The following is a 21926-nucleotide window of genomic DNA, read 5'->3' on the forward strand; positions in this document are numbered from 1 at the left end:
GACCTAAAGTGTGTTGAAACATGATACCAAGTTTGAACGTATGTCTCATAGCTCATCTCGGCTTGTCCCCTGCACTCCGAAATCTGGCGCTAGTTAGCCAATGCTACCAACAGGTTTTCAAACGGGGGGGGGCCTCGGGCATCGGCCTAGCCATGCAAATAAATCACTGTTTTACACAGCACTGGTAGTTTATTTACAAGACGATTTATACAGACAGTACCTTCAGTAAGTTTACCGTTCGCTGCCATCTTGAATTTAGTCATGATAAGTCGAGTGACGAGTACGAATGAACACGTATGATAAGGGATCAGATTCAAAAGTAACTTCCAGTAGCAGCAACTGGAATCCATGCATTTCCACGGAATTACTTTCGGAGTGCAGGGGACAAGCCGAGATGAGCTATGACCCATATGTTCACACTCGGTATCATGTTTCAACACATTTTAGGTCAATATCACACCGGAATTCTCCTTTAACATTCAAATTCATGTTCAGCATAGTAAGGCCCCGAAGCTTGCGGCCTACATGTGCTGTGTATGTGAGTAAATACCATCTGGATCTGGAGACTGCTCACCACTCCATCATTCGTCTTTTAGCATATTTTATCTACTTGTCCAACCCTCTCACCACCACTCTTCCCCCCTCTCTCCCCCTCCCCTTTTTTTTTTGAAGGTGCTTTGTGGGAATCAACCCAGTCACCGGCTTCAAGTGGAAAGCTGCCGGGCCATTATTTCGGTCTATGTTGTCCCAAATGTTGTCATTGTTTTTTCTACAGATAGCACTAAGTGACGTTAAACAGCAGGGCTATGGATCGAATAATGGTGAAATTATGCTGAGTTGAATGAATGGCATTCTTTTGCTACATTCGAAATAAAGTTGAAGTTTAACTCTGAACCTTCTCAGTCATCATTATGGTTAGCCTAACTCCAGGGGATTAGTTTAGTTGAAAAGCATTTAATGAGAAACAAGATTAGGCATGTTTTAGCATTCATTTTACAGTAATTTTACAGTACTTTTAGCATGCAGTTTTTTTACAGTAACTTACAATAAAGTATTGTAAAGCAAATCAGTCACAGGTTGTTGCTGTAAATAATAAACAGTATTATACATTATTTATTCAGTTAAACACTGTAAAATAACGTAAAAAAATCGCAACACAACTACAGTATTATACATTATTTATTCAGTTAAACACTGTAAAATAACGTCAATAAATCGCAACACAACTACAGTAAGGTACTGTTTTTATTTTACAGTAATGTATTGTAATTCAGTAATACTGGACATTACTGTAATTCTACAGGTATTAGCTGGCAACTTAATTGCCAGTAATTTACCGTAAATTTCACAAAAAATGTTTTACAGTGTAAGTTAGACTGAATGAAAAATTCACGATTTGTATGAGATAAAGGGAAACTTTGCTGCTGTCCTTTATCCCTCTCAGTTTGTCTGTCATCACTATCCCAACAGAGAATGCACTTTTCGTTTGAGCCACTGTGAGTCACGTATATTACGCTGATAGCCTAGTAGCATGAGATGACATGTCTTGCTCAGAGTTTTACAGTGCATCTGTGCAAGATAAACAAATACTGAAGTGTATTACCCCCCCCCCCCCCCCCGTTCCTTATTTTCATATCAGAAAGTTGGTAACCCTACTTGAGAGTGACCTCCAGAGCTTGCCAGACTTGAAAAATTAACTGGTAAGATGCCTTTGATTTCTTTGGGGTAGGGTAAAATAAAACCCGTTTTATTTAAAAACAAAATAAAAAAACAATGTTGGTTTTTCCATTTATAATTTCTAGGTCATCAAACATGGATTGGCCGGGGGTGCCACAGTTAAAGAGACAGTGTGGCGAATTTTGAAGCAGGATATCAAAAATGACTTTGCAAAAGCTATCACCTGGCGAGGGTTGAATGGAAAGATAGCTTTCGAACAGCTTCAGTTAAAGGCAGTGGTAATTGGTACGTTTTTATATCTACTGCCCTCCCTACTTCTACTCTTTCCAAAAGGCTTCAGAATACTTTTTGTAAAATAAGGTCTATGAAATAGATCTGAGCGATCCCTTGCTCACTCAGTTCAATCACCATGATCCATAAATTAACCTGTGAGTCATGAATCCTAAGTCTCCATTAACCCGAATCCTTTGAGTCCTTGCTGAGTCCAAACTCGTAATTACTTAAACCGTGTATTGCAGTATTCACTCGATTGACTCAACTGACTCAAGTGATTCACATATGTACAGTCAGAATCAGTAGTCTGAAGCACATACACTTGTCAGTAAGTCACAACTCAGCAGATTCAAAGCTGACAAGGGGTGATACTGACTCAAGTGACTCGCACACATAGACTCAGGATCAGTGGCAAAAAGCGCACACACTAATTACTGAATGACAACTGACTCAGAGCCATCAATGGGGTGAAACTGACTCAAATGACTCGCATACAGAGTCAGATTCAGCAGCACATTAACACAACTCAGCTGACTCACCAGCAATGAGGTGATAGATTGATTAATATTGCTCTATTCTGTTTTTTTTGTGTATGTGTTGTCAGATGCTGTGAGAAGAAATCGAGTTTGCTCTGCTGCCACAGAGGCAGAAATTGCCACAAGAGGCAGAAATCATCCAGTGATCCCTACTTCTTTTTTGATGCCCACTTTTTAAATATACCTTTTTTTTCAGGAAATTGTCTTTTCTAATGAGTTTCACTTTGTTAAATAAAATATTTTATATGCATTTCATCAACTACGCAAGCCATCATTTGGTAAATGTATGGCCCCTCTCTGGGTCACTTTTGGCTATTTTATGGTTAGAATGTGGGATTTTGAACTCTTTTGGGTTCAGTTATGGCTATTTTTGGGGGTTCCATAATTGGTTTTGGGTGCGTTTTGGCCACTTTTTGTTTTCATTTGGGCCATATAGGGGCCTTACATCCCTCCAAAACCTAGCCAAAATAGCAAGCCAGTCTTGGGCCAAAATGATTGTGCTATCTGGGAAAGAGCAACTCCCGTTGCTGGAATGGTGGCATTCTGGCACAAAACACACCAGCATTGTTAGCTGTATCTTCTACTGTAAGTTAACAGATGGGCAGAACCATAAGTAGAGGGAAAATGTAGTGACATACGCTTGGGCAGCCGTGGCCTACTGGTTGCTGGTTTGAACCCTGACCAGTAGGAACGGCTGAAGTGCCCTTGAGAAAGGCACCTAACCCCTCACTGCTCCCCGAGCGCCGCTGTTGTTGCAGGCAGCTCACTGCGTCGGGATTAGTGTGTCCTTCACCTCACTGTGTGTTGACTGTGTGCTGAGTGTGTTTCACTAATTCACGGATTGGGATAAATGCAGAGACCAAATTTCCCTCACGGGATCAAAAGAGTATAGCCTACTTATACTATAGCCTACTTATACTTGCTAAGCGACTTGGACTTGTAGTCTGTCTAATTACGTATTTTCCTTAGCGTTTTAATTAAATATCTTTCGACAAACTGTGACATTCTTGACATGTAAAATCATTTTTTATTTTGAAAAACATAGTATTTCTTGAATTTCCCCTGGGGATCAATAAAGTATCTATCTATCTATCTATCTACCTTTCTATCTATCTAGTATAATCCAAGGCACAAGTCGATCAGGACCAGAAAATAGTTTGTCTTTCACCGTTGACCACCGTTATTTTTTATTTATTTTATTTTTTTTTGAAAATAGGTCCCATGGAGGCAAACGGAAGGGGCAGGAATTTAGGGCCCGTCCACACGGAGACGCTTTTTAGGTTAAACGCAGAGGTTTTGCTTCGTCTTGGCCGAGCGTCCAAACGAATCCTGTAAACGCACTGCCCGAAATACATGACATTACCTACGATTACACTCCGTAAGATAAATATCACAACTGGTGCTGCGCAGCGCCAATAGCTTATGACTTGATGGACTGAACACTGTTTTTCCCGGTGTTTTTTTATGCATCCTACTGTCAGTGACGCGAGAGAACTTAAGTTATTAGGAAAGTGCGGTGTAAGTTTAGGCTACATTAATTTGTGCGTAGTGCCAGTGTCATTCATTTATTTTACATGTCTTACAACATATATACATGCATTCACAGTCGAGTGAACAAAGAAAGACGCTTAGAACTCACGTTAAGCCGATGGTAGCACACTGAATGCGAATGCGCGATTTGATGCAGGCAAAAGTAGGCTATTGACTGTTACTAACCAAGATTTTATAGCAATAGTATAAATGTGGCGACATTTAGCCTAGAACTTGGGTAAGCCTTGCGTTTAGTAGCCTAATTGCGGTGATAGCCAAAACTAATGTGAATCACGGACTATCCTAGGCTACAACCAAAGAAAGTAAAGGTGATTAGTAGGCCTACCTGCATTAGCCAAATAAAGGACGGGACTGCACCCTTCACAAACCGTAAAATAAAGTTTATTAGTTTTACAGTTGACTACAGTTGACAGTTCACCATCAGTCCACACAAACAATTCTGGTTTCCTTGCACTAGCCATTTGGTCGTAGGTAGCCTATTCTGTCTGTTTGTAAAGCTCAAATTTTGGTCAATTTCTGTAAAGAAACAGTGCCACCTATAGGCCTGGGGTATGAAGTAACGTGTTGAGTCGTGTTGAGATGGATCCTTTTGGACGCAAATATTCTTGATGCGGTTTCAGAGAAGACGGAGGAAAAAAAGATCGGTTTCATACGTGTGGACAGGGCCTTAGTTTAGCAGCGTAAAGGGAAACAGGAACACGGGGGGTGGGACTCTGACCACGAAAGTGAAAGTAGTACTTCTGCAACTCAACTCTAGGCTGGCTACTCCGGTCACCGTGCAGGTAGGTAATGTTAGCCCCCCAATCTCCTTATTTAGCCAGGAAAACTATAACAGGTTTTATCCAAAGCGGTTTCTTACAGTGCAGAATGTGCAGCATATTCTTTTCACTTGATAAGAATCTCTTTGCCTCTCGACGCGCGGTGAGGAGAGGCAGCTGGTGAGACTCTGTGAGGTACGGACTTCTGCATTCAAACAATGCTCAAGTAATTTAAATGTGTGTAATCGGTCGCGTATGTAACTCTTCATACAAAACAGGGTAGGGTACACACAGCACGAGGCAGGATTGAGGTGCTGTGTTAGGCTATTACAAAACCCGGCTGTTTCCGCGTAAAGGTAACTGCATACAGGGCAGACTTCAGGGCACTGGCAACGATGCTAATTAACTATTTTACTCACTTTGGGTTCCCCCTACGGCTTCGATGCCAATTCAACTTGTTGCATCGCCAGCATAAGCTGCCGGAGGTCTAATGTATGTCAATTATCGCGGCAAACCCCACATTGCCTTCCCTATTATTTTTTTCGGAGCGGGAAGCATGGCGGGTAGGCGTAACGCTTCCGCAATGCAAAGCGGTGAACGAGTTCGGCGTTCGGTGACACGAGTTCCAAAGGGCAACCAAATCGGCTGCTTCACCAGCCAGATGCAATAAGATGTCCCGCCGTTGGCTAGCTCTGAAGAACTGGAAGTTGTCACATAGTAACAACTAGGCCATACTATCCTGTAATAATGACTTAGGCTACTTTTTTTTTTTTTTTTTTTAAAGCACATCGTTAGTTTGTGCAGATATCACACTGACCAGAGTGACTTATGAGTTGTTTGCTTTTGTATGCCTATACATAATTTTGTATGAAATATAGGCCTAATAAGAAACCGTTATTATCTTAAAAGCTGAATTGAAATGCAAAATCAGACATGTTGCCATGTTATTGTTAGGCTACATAGTGGCAGTTGATCTTAGTCAGTGTCAGCCATCTTGGTTCTGTTTGATTTCACTTATGCCTATGACCTAATATTTTTGTTTTTTTGAATTGTTTTAGAATTGTCTGTATTTTTTTTTTATTTGAGAAGCAAACTTGGGTGTCTTGAAAGGTGCTTTATAAATACAATGTATTATTATTATTATAATTACATGAGTTAATGTTAAACTGCCATCAGGTATTAAATGAACCCCATTTATGATCTTGATTTAATGAATCTTGATTGTGTAATTTTCTCTTACTTTCAGGGTCCGTTTCATTCCTTTAAGGTCTAACACAGGCAGATGTAACAAGCTAAGAGAAATATACAGATGGAAAGAAAAACATGAGCAAAAGGAAATGGAAAGGGGATATCACTAGCAAGACAGATAAGGAAGAGGAAGATCAAGCAGGACCTTCTTCTCAAGGCAAACTCAGTCAGAAGGAAAAAATCCAGACATCTGTGACCAGTAAGTCTATACTCTGATTATATCAGGTTACCTACTACACAGTCTTACAGTTTTACTTTCTTTGCCAAGTAGATCAGTAGGGATGTAACAATCACTGTGAATACAAATGTGTTTAGATAATAACCGGTTGAGATAAAAAAAGGAATCGTGATACAATTTTTAAACAGAATAGAGTGTAATCTGTGTGGTCAAACGATTATTGTAATTTAAACCAACTTCATCAGGGATTAACTGGGACAAGGTGACAGAGTTCAGACCTTGTGTTCCTTTCAATTTATATAAATAAATATATAAAACAGACTGCGCTTTATAACGCTCTATAACGTCACGGGGGGTTAATGCAGAACACCGTATCATATGGTTTCTGTCTGTCTGTCTGTGTGTGTGTGTGTGTGTGTGTGTGTGTGTGTTTGCAGACGTGATGGACTCTGATCCAGATGGGAAGAAGGGGAGCAGCAGAGCCTCGAAAGTGGGCGTGTCTTCATCTGACTCTGACAGGTCAGTCTTCATAGAAGGGGAGTTTTTTATGGAGTTTTTAGTTTGGAAAGCAGTGTATATGTCAAAAGCAACAATTAGACAGTTAACCTTAGTAACTCACTACCTCATGTCGGCTGTCTGACATAAGGCAATAGTGTTGGAACAGCTATAAGATGTGCCTGTGACTATAAGACACTTGTGTTGGAGTTATGGTTTGGATGTGACACTAGTGTTGGAGTTATGGTTTGGATATGACTAAGGGCCCGTCCCATTTCTCCTCCCTTAAAACTTCCACTTGGTTTTGATTGCACTCAACATTAAAGCCCCCTCGACAACAGAAGTGGAGGTGAAGATCTTTCCCTATGAATTGGGACACCACTATATGCAAATTAGCGTAGCGAACGTGCTCACCTATGTCACACGCAGCGCCGATGTGTCTACCGGTAGTAGCCTGCTACTATTTTCATTCAAGAACATGCCCATTCCAGCGGTCATTGTTGTGTGGGCTGTGCTGCTTTATCTACGTCTGGTTAATCAACAAAGATATACGTGTTCATGTGAAAGTCAGAACACATACCTTAAATATTGACAAAACTACCCAGATCAGATATATAACGTTATTTGATGGGCAGACTCTCTCAAAGCACTCAGCAGATATCAGGAACATCGTCAGATAGATTTGTGAGATATTTTCTAACATTAGTGTTCAAAACTCAACAGTCCATCAGATGTGCATCAAACTAACATATTCCAACATATTTCGAAATTTTAATATGCTTATTTGCGAAAATATATGAAAAATGCGGCCGGCTCAGTGAGCTCGCACGGTATCCTGGGTAATTTCATCTCCCACTTCGTTTTAAGCCTGCATCGGTCCTGGCTATATTTTGAGGGTTGATTTTAAGGTCACAGAACTTTTGAATGAGGTGGCTTTTCTAGTGTTTCTGCACCTGAAAGGTAAAAAAGCCTATGTTCCTTTTAAACCCTGACAATGAAAACACTTTAATAGTCAACTGACCAAGCTTTCATTAGGCTGTAAAGCAGTGGTCCCCAAACTACGGCCCGCGGGCCGAATACGGCCCGCCAACTCATTTTGGGTGGCCCCCCAAAACATGTCCGTGGTATATAGCATCTGGCCCACACGGGAGTACGACATCGTCAAACTATAACCTCCGTAATTTCCTCATTTATTCTCTATGGCGAGTCTTAACAGTACACATGTAATACTCTTTTTGTCCACTGGTGGTTGTTTTGGCGCTGTTTCGCGTTTGCCATCGAAAACGGAATGAAATGTAGGCCTACCTGCAAACAACGTAAGAGACCTATGCTGACTGCATCAGTGCTCAAAGTATTCTAAAAGTTTTTAAATTATTTGTTAATAACTAACTAACTTCTATTCAAGTCATATTTCTGGGATAATTATTTCTATTTTCTATTCACACGTTCAAATGTTCATACAGAGTTCAAAGTTCTCATCAGGTGAGTGAAAGTTAGAATGGTGGTCATTTCAGATGTGTTTGCCAGCACTTCATAAAACTCTCATAGTTTGATAACTTTACATTATTTGTAGGATATTGCTTGTTCGCAACTTGAGCTATGTATGCAAAGAAACAGAGTCTTTTTATTAGTATTGTTTCATTTGAGCTACATTTTACACTGATATGGCATGGTGGCAACATAAACACAGCTAGCAATGGTATTACATTGCAGTAGCCTATGATTAAATGTAATGGAATATTCAACTAAGGTAGACTGCTGTTGTTCACAGCACTAAGCTATTTATGGTTGATATACTTCGAGTCTCTGGCCCTCTCTTAGAGCCAGGCATAGTGAGCTGGCCCTCGGAAGAAAACGTTTGGGGACCACTGCTGTAAAGTAAGGGATAACGGCCGACGAGGTGTCCTGTTATAGAGAATTAACGGGCGAGGGCGAGAGGCAAAGAACTCCCTGACGCGACGCGCCCAAGTCCATTAATTCCGTATAACAGGATACCTCGAAGGCCGTTATCCAGCTTATCACCCGGTTGCCACTATTTATAGCATGCAAAGGAAACACGCGGTACCATTAAAAAAAAAAAAAAAAAAAGCCGACTTGTTGTACAACTTTCTTTGACCCTTTAACAGCGATAGCATGGACAGTAGCTTGTTTACAGTTGATTCCATTGTTGCAAAGTCTGCTTGCAGGCTCAACCGTCGTCCTACTATGGTTGTTATAGTTACCATTCATAAGCATTGATATGGAACGGTGAAACTTTTTTTTACCAGATCTACTTCAGGTGTCCCGTTATTCTGAATTAATAGCCACCCAACCAGCCAATCAGAAAAGAGTACTTCTTCTCTCTGGGTGATAAAATACTTTAACTGTGCATTAACTAGATGTGAGTGGTTAAACACACAGTTGTCATGTGTTAAGTGTTTTAATTTTGAAGTTATCTTTTCACTTTTCTTTTCTTGCAATTCACACATAAAATTAGATAGGCCTAAAAAAATTGTCGCTTGCTATTTTTTACATTGATGGCTACTGATATTTGCGCAGATCGAACTTTGTTACTGATAGGCTCATAGGTGGAATACTTTTACTATTGTACGGTTTTGGATTATCACAGTCAGATGCCCAGTGTCAGCGTGTTGTTTTTCATTGATGTTAGGGGAGTCCACTCAAGAATGTTGCACTCATGTTTGTCATTGTGTACGAAACTTCACGCCAATAAATAATCAGAAATATTGCTGACTTGTGCAGACCTGCTAACCTGTACACATTTTGCGTAGCAACCACGCATTTTCACATCAAAATACTCCGCTAAGATTTTTTACTTAAATTTACGCAAAACGAGCAGACATCCAACTTCTCCGGAAAGCTCCATGAGCATATGAATCTCCCGCTAATATATTTCATGTGAGGATGAGATACAGAGAGAAAGTGACAAGTGGGAATGACAGGCAAAGCATAGTGGCCTTTATGTTATTTTTTCTTCAGCCAACAGTGGGTTAAATGAAAGACTTGATGAGGTGAGTTTAACAAGTGTTCACTCACAAATTTGCCTTCCCCTAGCTGCCGTTTTGCTGTGAAACTGAAAATATTCCACTGAGTGATTGTAAATTCACCTTGGCCTAATAGTTTGACTATGTCTTGGAAAGTTATTACTTAGTTAGCATATTTTCAACGTGTCGCTGATGGTTAAAGTTTTCATAACTAAGGCGCTAATGGAGCGCGGACCTTTCCAAGGCAAAATGCAGCCATTAACAACGAGTCTGAAAGTGGACCAGGGCAAAATATTTTGAACTGCTCATTAATGAGTGTTCAATTTGTTTTTTTCTTTGGAGCATATGGATCCTTCTTGATTATTAGCGTGAATACAAGTGAGAACAAATAATAGGCTTACAGACGGAGATTGCGCACATATCACTGTAGTTGGGATAATGTAGGCCTAATCATTGCAGCCTCACAGATGGCAGAGAGACACCGCGATCTGAAAGAAACTTGAGTGCATGAGCAAGTGAAATTCTTTAATAGCAATCAGTAGTTTGCATTAGTCGGCAGGTAATAATTGAACAAATAAATTTTACAAATAAACAAAACATGTAGGTTATTGTGAGTAAAGGGATAGACTACACACTGACAACAGCAGATGTCCATAAGCCTCTACCTACTGTAACCTACATCCAGGTGAATTAGGTATGTTGGCATAACATGGGTGATAGATGTATTTCTTTACAAAATAAATCTGTATTAATAATGGATTGAAAAAAGAGGTATAATATCAGATGATCGAATAGGGCCCACATAAAAGAAAATGGACAACATACCCACATCAGTGCCTCAACCCAAGTGGTTTTCATAGGTCAGGATAATTAGGCTCTAAAATAGATTGTCAACATTATAGAGCTACTGTAAAAGATTCAGTTTGTACTTTCAGGAACACATTGAATCCCATTTAGATATTCAACATTAAAGATGGGTCGCTATCCAAAACGTGTCTTGCGAGTATGGCTATGTCTGTTTTTGGCTGGGTCGCTATCCAAAACGTGTCTTGCGAGTATGGCTATGTCTGTTTTTGGCTGCATGCATGAAGGCCGACGTGAGCAATTTTTTTTTTCTCGGCTCGAGGTGCTACTCAAAAAAATTCTTCAAGGTTGGCAGGTCTGCTTGTGCGTCTCAAGCACCCTCTTTTTACGTTCGTCCTAATGCCTGTTAGTTGTCCATGGATTGGCCTATATTTGGCGTCTTTAGACATGGAAAATTGATTTTACAATCGATTCAATGAACACTTATGTCTCAAATCGAACAGGAACAAAAGTGACAGCCCTAACTGTGGCACATAGCCTAGGACACGACCTGGGATGTTATCTGAGCCTGCCGCCTTGTTTATGTTTACTCTGCTCTGTGATTCATACACTGGGCACAGTTGAAAGGTCACATTACCTTCTGAAAGCAAACACCTTGACCTGATTAATGTTTGGAGGGAGAAACTTTTCAGTACACTGCTCTTTTCAGTGTTTAAGTAATTTGAGTGTGTGTCTGTGTGTTAAAGGAAGGATTATCACAATGATACCCCAAAGATGAGCTGTGAATCCTGTGCTGAAGTTCCAGACTCTAGCCACTGGGTCCTGGTGGAACCTGAAGTCTCCACAGAGAAGAGTGGCTCCATCTTCAGACTGAGCTCTCCTGCAGGGAGCTATGAGTGCTCAGAGTCTGGTCTGCGCTGGACGTGTGCTGGTCCAGTCACCCTGCAGTACCACTTCATAGACTGGCATCTCTTGGCTGATGACCTGCCCCACATGCAGTACAGACCAGCTGGCCCTTCAATGGACATCAAGTTCATCTCAGGAGAGCTGGAGGAGATCCACCTGTCACATTTTCTCTGTTTGGGAGGTAGCCAGTCTTCGCTGAAGGATGCTGTGGAGATTCTGCATAAGCAGGACAGTGGAGTTTCTATAGAGAAGTGTGAGCTGAGTCGCTTCCATGCCAGGCTGGTCAACCCCTCCTTTTCTCTACTCGGGGTCTTCTACTCTCTGAAATCTGTCATATTTCCTGGCCAGGAGGAAGAGAGAGAGAAACAGATTAAGATCCATGCAGATGTCTTGGTCTATCAGAGCAGCAGAGTACCCCTCATTTTCCGCACATACATCCTGCCCATGGATACCAATTCTAGAAAGTTAGTGGAGGACCAGGAAAAATTGGAGGGATTCAGAGGCCGCAGACACCTCAAGCACCGGCCTGTCAGACCCATGCAGATGGATGGGTTTTATGTCTTGCAGACTGACTGTTTCAAAACTGACTGCTCAAAGCCTGACTGCAATTCCAGAATTTATCCAGTAGAGATGGACCTCACAGACAGATATTTTGTTCCCAACTTCTTTGACGTGCACTTGAAAGAGGTTGTGAACTTCAAGCTGGAGCTCCTCAGTTCTGAAGACAAACAGAAAGTCTGGCAAGCAGAGTTCTTGGGAGTTCAAAGCTCGAACAATCCCCAACAGGACATTGTGAACACCTTTACTGAAGTTCCTGCCTCTGCTCCCCCACACACTGCTAACGTCCAGACCCCTGTGGAAGGTGTAGTATGGCGCTAGTAATATGCTTAGCATGTACTCATTGCTTGCTAACATCCAGACCCCTGTGGAAGTTAGTATGGAGCTAGTAATATGCTTAACACGTACTCATTGCTTGCTAACGTCCAGACCCCTGTGGAAGTTAGTATGGAGCTAGTAATATGCTTAGCATGTACTCATTGCTTGCTAACGTCCAGACCCCTGTGGAAGTTAGTATAGAGCTAGTGCTGTATGATTAGCATGTACTCATTGCTTGCTAACGTCCAGACCCCTGTGGAAGTTAGTATAGAGCTAGTGCTGTATGATTAGCATGTACTCATTGCTTGCTAACGTCCAGACCCCTGTGGAAGGTAGTGTGGAGCTAGTGCTGTATCATTAGCATGTGGGTGGTTGACGTTTTAGGCCGAAAAAAAGTTCTTGAAAAAAAATTCAGATATTAGGCATGGAAATCACAGTACCTTCCATTCCCAAAAATATGTATGGTCTTTTAGATTTTTTGTTGAAATTCATATTTATTCACTAATTAGTTGTGGTAATGACTAAAATTGTCATATGGTGTGACATGAAAGTTATTGTTTGTAAAATTATAATGGGGTATTTTGTTTTTAATGTGAGCAATGTATTATAATCTTATATCATTACTTCATCAAGATCTAGCATTTCCTTGTGCAAATTTATTACATTTTACAGTATATTTCTTCATCAATACACAGAGTAAGGCATATGTCCTCAATCTTTCAATAAACATCATATTCATTTTGACATACCTTGGTATAAAAGAAAGAAAATGCTTGTGACTTTTGCTGACCCTATTTTCTATCTGTTTCATGGAGATTTGTATGATTTAGACCCCAAAAGCCTTTTTATTTTCATAATTTCTTGATGTCACACCAAATGATATGGTGTCACGCCATATGATAAATAACACCACAAAACAATCTGTTAATACAAAAATGTGTATTATATGTATTTCACAAGCAACAAAAGACAGTTTAAGACAGGTATATCATGTAAAGGTTCACTTTCAGAAATCACAACTATGCAAAACAGAATGCCACCAAATATTGTATAGCTCTTGGGTTCCCTGAGTTTTTCTCTTCTCAATGGTGGGCTTCAATCTTAATGTTTGTCGTTCCCCTTTGAGTTTATTCTCTTTATATCTGTTAAAAGACAAATTCAACAATTTATTTAGATAATTTAAAAAGTTTTCCTGCATTATAATCAGATTAAATTGTTGCAATTACTTATAGTGCTACAGACAACATTAATATTACTGTTTTCTTTAACACCAGAATTTATTTTCTCAGACTACTATTGATATTTAGAATGTCAAATATGTATCTTTTGTATCCAAGGCTGTAGAGTGAGTGAGTGAGTGTGTGTGGGGGTGATTTCTGTGTTTTATGTGTGTGTGATTCGCAATACATGCAATAGTTGCACATCTTAAATAATAAATGTTAAATCATGTTAAATATGTCAAAATATATATTACACTTAATTATGAGTTAAACATATGTATGAAAAAACATTATTTATGCAGGAAAATGCAGTTTCTATCATACAGTGTGACAAATAAATCATATGGTGTGACAAAAAAACCCGGTCACACTATATGATATGGGGTCACACCATATGAGGTTTCATGCAATGTGCTTTTATGCTAACATCCTAAAAACATGCTAACTGCAATATGACTATATAGTTTTAAAGGTAATATTGACTGAAAAGTAATTTTATTTGGGCATTTTTGCGTAAAATGCGTCACACCAAAAGACAATGCAAAAGGGAACTGAAGCAGGAGTGCCGGATATACTTGATTTTTTGGAAAACATGAAGAGAGAAAACTCACCTTGTAACTTTCAGTGTCCTTCTGAGGTGTTGTTCTTCCTCCTGAAAGAAGGAGGACCCCTACTCCCCAAAGGTCTCCAAACAATTGCCTGTTTAAAAAAAATAATATGGCGTCACACCATATGATATCCATTTCTGGGACAAAGTGTTTTAGTTAAGGGTGGCTTCACAATATTATGCCTGAACTTTTAGTCAAGCAGACTCACAAGTAGGCATCTGGGTTATCAATATATGATTGAATAAACAGAAAATGAATTAATTTTCTTGTTTTTATTCAAAATCAAAATTTGTGAAATGTGACTGGGACAGTCACGCCATATGAGCTTTTTCTGGTTTGGCTGGAAATTGTGAAAAAATGGAAGATTAATTCCATGAATGCTCTGCATGTTCATATAAAACAGCATTTTCTGAACAATATCACCATAGTTTTTGATATATCTTTTTATAATTTACTTATCTTTGACACATTGGACCAAAAAAAGGCCATGTCATGTCAACCACCCATGTACACATTGCTTGTTATAACGTCCAGACCCCGTGGAAGGTTGTATGGAGTTAGTAACAGGGTTCCCACGGGTCATGGAATTTCTGGAATATCATGGAATCTTAGAAAGTCTATTCTAGACATGGAAAGTCAAGGAATTTAATCGTTCTTGGGGCAAAGTCATGGAATATCAGGGAATTTTGTTGTAGCAGTTTAAAATTAACTTGTCAAAATACATTAAAACAGATATTTCCCTGCATAATTGGTGTATATCTGGTTATTAGCTTAACTGCTTGTTTTAGTAGTTGTGGTTAGCCCAACTTTGTTTATTCAATGCCCATTTATTCATCTCCCACTCAGGGAAAAGTCATGGAATTTTACATTTGACTTAGAGTGGGAACCCTGTAGTAATATGCTTAGCATGTACACATTGCTTGCTAACATCCAGACCCCTGTGGAAGGTAGTATGGAGCAAGTGCTGTATGATTAGCATGTACACATTGCTTGCTAACATCCAGACCCCTGTGGAAGGTAGTATGGAGCTAGTGCTGTATGATTAGCGTGTATGCATTGTTTGAATCTGTTTGTTAATGTCCTTCCTCCCTTTTATTTGTTGCTGATGTTGTGCCTCTCTGCTTTAGTGTCCACTACCAGCACAGCGGAGGTGCCCTCTGGCTCCTCTAACCCAGTCCAGCCAGCCTCAGTCTCGTCCTCCATTACGGCTCACGATAGTGGAACTGCTGTGGCCCCTACTTTCCACAGCAATTCCAGGATTTCCAAGAGCTGTGAATCCTGTGCTGAAGTTCCAGACTCATGCCACTGGGTCCTGATTAAGCCTGAAGTCTCCAGAGAGAAGAGTGTCTCCACCTACAGCCTGAGCTCTCCAGCAGGGAGCTATGAGTGCTCAGAGTCTGGTCTGCGCTGGACATGTGCTGGTTCAGTCACCCTGCAGTACCGCTTCACGGACTGGTATGTCTTTTCTCAAGAGCTGCCCACCATGCAGTCCAGTCCTGCTGGACCTCTGATGGACGTCAGTGTCATGTCTGGAGAGCTGGAGGAGATCCATCTGCCACATTTCCTCTGTTTGGGGGGTTCTGAGGCATCTGTGCGTGATGCTGTGAGGGTCCTACATGGGCGGGACAGTGGCGTGTGTATGGAGGTGTGTGAGCTGACCCGACACCATGCCAGGATTCTCCACCCCTCCTTCTCTCTGTTAGGGCTGGTGTATAACCTGAGGAATCTGCTCTCCCCCAAAGTCCACTGTGAGCTGCTGCTCTTCTGCACCCGCACCGCCCCTCTGGTTCTCCACACCTACCTGGTCCCAAATGACCCAGCTCACATCAGGGCCATCCACCAGAAGGAGGAGAATAGAGGGGTGTGGATCGACAAACCCAGTGCTGTTGGCCCGCTGTTGCTGAATGACAGCGTCTGTGTGAGGACATTGTGTCCATCAGAGATCCAGCCTAAGAAGATGAACCTGTGGCCGCTCTCCACTGGTAACTATTCTGAGGTGTACATAAAGCAGCCAGAGGCAGAATTTGATATGGAGGTCATCAGCTCTCAACACACAGAGCCCATCTGGACAGCCAAGATCCGCAGACGTGACTACTGCCAACCCAGCAGGAGCCCAGGACAGGGCAGCAGCCAGGGGTCAAACACAGGTACTTACACACACACACACACCCACAATGTGAAGGTCACAGATGGTTCCACAGGTGGTCTGACACTTACTCTCTCTTGTTTCCAGAGCGGCTGTTCTAGAGGGTGACACGGGAATCAATTGTCACTCCTGTCCCATCCCGAGCCCACACAAATACTCCTGTCATATCCCGATCACGTGACTTCCCCCCCCCCCCCAAAAAAAAAATCCTGTCCTGCAAAATCCCAAGAGAAAGGCTCCCGAATCCCGTACCGCTCCTGTTTCATTCCCTATATTGTCTAAAGCACTGGTTCCCAAAGGGTGGATCGTAAGATTTTATTTGTGTCGCCAGCATAATAGTGTAATAGTGTAACAGTGTAATAGGCCTAGCTTATACCTTAGCTTAGGAACTCCCTCTGTGCATTTTTGCATTTAAAATCTATGAAACGGGGGCGAACACCGCCAGAACGTCACTCGCAAAATGAAACAATATTTCTGTCGGGCGCCTACCATGGACCTCACAGTTGCAAAATAAATCAGTCTATATTTGCACAAACAATAACGGCCATCAGCTCTTCAACATGGCCTATTCAAATCTAGAAATTATCATTTTAAATTGTAAATAAACCCTGCTGTCAACAATAGGCTAAATAAAAGCAGACATCCATAGACCGGACACAGAAAGGGTTAAAGCGGAGCTAATCAAGGATCTTTGCCGGACATAAGGCTTATTCCATAGGCTGCAGATAGTTTCAATTGTAGATAGGCCTCTTTAAAGTTAATAGCAGTCTCATCACATTCCATCTTATTTCGGATTGAAAACGCACAAAAGTGCATAAGATTAGGCTATGATTTAAATGGACATGTAAACGCTATATCCTCTTTCCAATCTCCGAACTTCACTACAGTAAAGCTGCATTTACTAGCTAGTTTCCCATAACAACCACCACATAATCGAAGTGACAAGGGTTATTAAGATCGACTTTGAACACAGTGAGCCATACAACTTCACAATTACACTGAATCATAGTGTTAATGTGTTGAGTAAAGCTACACATGTTTCGATTGATTTTGTTACCATGTGTGTTTATTCCTGCCATTACAAAAACTAGCATCTCAGATAATGTTAGCGATTAGCTCACGTTGTTATGGCAATAGAAAACGCCTTCAGTTTTCGGTGTAGTCGCTGACGATTGATTGGCTTGTGAACAGGGCAGCTGCTTTGTACTGCTCTGATTGGCTACTAGCCAATCAACAAACGTATTGTGAGTTGTAAGTGGTTCTCTTTTCTCAAAATGCCTTGCAATCTTTGGGTGCACTCACTGCATATTTTAATTTCATCTCCGGCTCTGTTCCCCTCCCGCCCGCTCCCATTGATTTCTGCCCGTCCCGTCCCTATCACGGTACCAACAGTAAAATTGACTCCCGTACCGCAGGACTCCTGCGGGAATACCGTGACCCGCGGGAGTCCCGAAAAATTGTCACCCTCTAGGCTGTTACAGGTGCGGCCCGGCCTCATTAGTGGAGTATCCAGTGGTGTCCTGAGGAGCATGCTGGACCGTCTCCAGGCCCACAGACCTCCTGTGCTGAGCAGCAGGGCCAGGTGAACTGCCTGGTGGACATGGTGCACAGGAAGGGAGATACAGCATGCAGCATCATGCTGGCCCTGGTGGAGGAACTGGACCCTCAACTTTATGGAGAGCTGCACCTGCAGGGGGCACCTCTCTCACCCTGTGCTCAGTGTGTCAACACCGGAAGAGAAGAACACACCGAGCAGTGTGTATGTGTGTGTGTGAGAGAGAGAACAGTACAGCTATTATTCATTTTGTGTCATGCCATATCTCAGGACAGTTGGGTGTTTGTATGACAGTAAGAGCTGTGGTAATATGTTTTATGTGTTGTATTTTACATTTTCTTTAAAAATAATTGCGACCTTCAGTTTACTCTGACTATTTTTTCTGTGACTGTTTTTTGGTCTCATATGAATCAAATCCAATCATGATGCAGGTCTAACATGACTCATGTGAATCAAGTCTAATCATGATGTAGGTCTAACATGACTCCTGTGAATCAAGTCCAATCATTATGCAAGTCTAACATGACTCATGTGACTCAAGTCCAAATATGATGCAGGTCTAACTCTTCACTGGTGTTACTCTGTCAGTGCCTCGGTTTCAGATCATTAGTGTTTGATCAGTATGTTTACAGCAAAATGTTTGATCAATAGACCCTTTCAAGAGAGTTCCATTATCAGCATCATAGTTGGCCCCACAAGACTTACTTTTTAACATTCCATGTTATCTTAATGCAGAGGAAGTAGATTGGGGCCCAAATAGAACGTTCAAGCATTGTTTTTGTTTTTATTGTTGAAAGGGTCTATAACCAGTTTTCCATTGATGATTTAGTGTCTGTTTTTATTTGTGTGTGATCTTACTGACAAAATCACAATGCATGCCCTGAAATATCTTTCATACCCCCACTTTGTTTTAAGGGCCCATCCCAATACCTCCCCTTCCCCTAGATTTTTGCCCTCTTCGTTTTTGCATGTGTAGGGGTAGGGGTGTCCCATTACTTTAGAGAGTAAGGGGGAGTGCTATTTTCCCCCTTAAAATAAAAAAACCCTCAAAATATAGCCAGGACTGATGCAAGCTTAAAACAAAGTGGGACATGAAATTACCCAGGATACCGTGCGAGCTCAGTGACCTGGCCATATTTTAAGTATAAGTAAGTAAGTAAGTATATATACTATTTTGATCCTGTGAGGGAAATTTGGTCTCTGCATTTAACCCAATCGGTGAATTAGTGAAACACAAACAGCACACAGTGAACACACAGTGAGGTGAAGCACACACTAATCCCGGCGCAGTGAGCTGCCTGCTACAACGGCGGCGCTCGGGGAACAGTGAGGGGTTAGGTGCCTTGCTCAAGGGCACTTCAGCCGCGGCCCACTGGTCGGGGCTCGAACCGGCAACCCTCCGGTTACAAGTCCAGAGTGCTAACCAGTGGGCCATGGCTTTTTTCAACCAAGATGGCCGACACCGCTGTAAAGGAACAATTGCATTGCTCATATATTTTCGCAAATAAGCATATAAAAATTTCGAAATATGTTGGAATATGTTAGTTTGATGCACATCCAACGGACTGTCGAGTTTTGAACACAAATGTTAGAAAATATCTCACAAAGCTATTTGACGATGTTCATGATATCTGCCGAGTGCTTTGAGAGAGTCTGCCAATCAAATAATGTTATATATCTGATCTGGGTAGTTTTGATGTGTGTTCCGGCGTTCACATTGTAGCGTGACTTTACAATATGAAGATGTGATCATAATTTATAATCAGAGTCATAATTTACTATTAAAAGATTTATTGTCATATAACTGCTTAAATCCAGCTTGCTCCAAAACATAAAAATGTGCAAATGCTGCAAGGTAATGATAGACAATCAGTGTGAAACAATTTTGACTTAAAATGTTTAAAAACTTAGAAGCTTAGAATTTAAGTGTGTTTTCTTAATTAAAAGCATAAATTGTTTTTGCTAGAATAACCTGTCATGATTTTGATTCATCAGGGTTCTTCTTTTTCCTTTTCATTTTTCTTCAGATCGAGCCGCATAGACTTAGACATATTTTTCTTTCTTTGTATTGTTTATCTATACTTAATAAAAGTCAAAACCCTAACTTTTGGTTAGGGGTTTGTTAAAAGACCTTCCAGCGTTTTCTCGTATTTTTCTGCTTCTCCTGTGTTGCTGAGAACCCCGGACGCCTTGCAACAGGGCCTACGCCCTAAAGACTTGACTCCACTCCGGGTGACTATACAGTAGGTGTCCATTTAAGGGCTACTTTCTAAGACACTGTATATGGGCAAAAAATATACTGCACACACACTGATATACATAGGAGTAGTAAACTGGACCAAGCATTTAGGAAGGAAAATCCTATGCTCCAGGGCAGACTTGTTTTGTAGACAGCAGTGTTACCAAATGTATTGTTTGTTAAACTAAGGTCTAGGACCTGTTGTGGTCTAAATACACATTACACACCCAAGCGACAATATGGAAATCTGTCTGATAAAAAGTGTATTTAGGGATAGAACCTAAATTGCTATAGATCCGCTGTGGTCAATTGAAGGTCAAACAGAACTACCTCAGCCTTTTATTGGCCTGACTTTGCACTAGTATTTTATTTTATTGACTGTCTATGCACAATTTCAACCAAATTTTGCTGCTCTTATTTTTTCATTATATGTGCCCTCTTATTTACTTATTATGACCGCCGCGCAGCGAAGCGGCGGTCATATAGGTTTAGTCAGATTTTTTTTTTTTTTTTTTTCGCATGTCCAAATTTCCGTCAATGATTCCCGGGACACTGAAAGACCGGGGTAGACGAAACTTGGTGGGCATGTAACCCCATATGGATAGCATGGAACCATCGTTTTGATCTGTAGCCCCCCCCGCTGGACTGCACCCCCCGAAAGGAGGGTAGGGCAGACACAGTTTTCTGTGAATATCTCGAGAACCGTAAGGTTTAGGAGGACCATTTTTTTTTTGTATGTTGATCTCAAGGGGCCATGTCAACCCATTCCATAACCACTCATTTCATGTATAGCGCCACCTAGTTAAACACAAAAAAGTAAAAATGAGGTGTTGTAATCGCAGGTATCTGTGACCTAACATAGTCAAAACTGTACGAAATTGGAAGTGTAGGATCATTATGACACCCTCTGAATGCACGCCAAGTTTCGTGGAATTCCGTTCATGGGGGGCCACACAATAAATTAATTTATGTTACTATACACCAACTGGCCTGTAGGTGGCCGGAGACAGTTTTCTGTGAAAATCTCGAGAACCGTAGGGCCTAGGAGGTCCACCTTTTTTTTGTATGTTGATCTCAAGGGGCCATGTCAACCCATCCCATTACCACTTATTTCATGTATAGCGCCACCTAGTTAAAAATTAAAAAGCAAAAATTTAGGTGTTTTCATCACAATATCTCTGGCTGACATGGTCAAAACTGCACGAAATTGAAAGTGTAGGATCATTATGACACCCTCCGAATGCATGCCAAGTTTTGTGTACTTTCGTTCATGGGGGGCCTTACAATAAAATAATTTATGTGTACATTTAGTGACGTACACCAACAAGGATTCCTGGGACACTGAAAGACCGGGGTACACAAAACTTGGTGGGCATGTACCCCCACATGGATAGCATGGAACCATCATTTTTCGTTTTGATCTGTAGCCCCCCCGCTGGACTGGACCCCCCGAAAGGAGGGTAGGCCAGACACAGTTCTCTGTGAATATCTTGAGAACTGTAGGGCCTAGGATGACCATTTTTTTTCCGTATATTTGCCTCCAGGGGTCATGTTAACCCATTTCATGTGCACAAACAGATACACACGCACACACACACATTCACAGTAATCATACGTATGACATATACTCACACAGTAGACATATGTACGCTTCCATGCACAGGCACATACGCAGGCACACACACAAGCACGCACACACACACACACACACACCCACACACATAACATAAACATAACACAAACAATCAAGAATTTCTCAGAATTATGAACAGGCAAGATGGAGGTGGGGTTGTATAAAATGAATTTTACATGTTAAATCTATGAACTAATCATGTTTTGGGACTTGTTGTCTAGCAGATACCAGTGAGAATT

General features: G+C 41.2%; 1 protein-coding gene across 2 annotated transcripts; it reads left to right on the top strand.

Annotated features, from left to right (window-relative positions):
• Positions 1–4738: 4738 nt before the first annotated feature.
• Positions 4739–19946, top strand: LOC143109065 (uncharacterized). 2 transcript variants are annotated; one of them, XM_076271642.1, is made up of 6 exons: positions 4739–4819; positions 6042–6242; positions 6659–6740; positions 11251–12272; positions 15242–16261; positions 16348–19946. In XM_076271642.1, exons 2-6 carry the CDS (start codon positions 6119–6121, stop codon positions 16359–16361), a joined length of 2262 nt encoding a protein of 753 aa, XP_076127757.1. In that variant the 5' UTR covers positions 4739–4819; positions 6042–6118; the 3' UTR covers positions 16362–19946. The 2 variants fall into 2 exon arrangements, with proteins under 2 accessions (XP_076127757.1, XP_076127758.1); XM_076271643.1 differs by lacking the exon at positions 4739–4819 and adding an exon at positions 4900–4990.
• Positions 19947–21926: the final 1980 nt, after the last annotated feature.

Source organism: Alosa pseudoharengus, unplaced genomic scaffold (assembly GCF_046254945.1).
Source record: "Alosa pseudoharengus isolate Yale_2024_CS ecotype anadromous, Long Island Sound unplaced genomic scaffold, YU_APseudo_1.1 YU_APseudo_1.1_scf_7, whole genome shotgun sequence".
In the NCBI taxonomy this organism is placed as follows: Eukaryota; Metazoa; Chordata; class Actinopteri; order Clupeiformes; family Clupeidae; genus Alosa; species Alosa pseudoharengus.

Excerpts from the sequence above, each read along its gene's own strand:
- LOC143109065 (XM_076271642.1), top strand. The coding sequence starts at position 6,119 with ATGAGCAAAAGGAAATGGAAAGGGGATATCACTAGCAAGACAGATAAG. Across the intron at positions 6,243-6,658 it reads AATCCAGACATCTGTGACCA|ACGTGATGGACTCTGATCCA; the intron begins GTAAGTCTATAC and ends GTGTGTTTGCAG. Across the intron at positions 12,273-15,241 it reads CGTCCAGACCCCTGTGGAAG|TGTCCACTACCAGCACAGCG; the intron begins GTGTAGTATGGC and ends TCTCTGCTTTAG.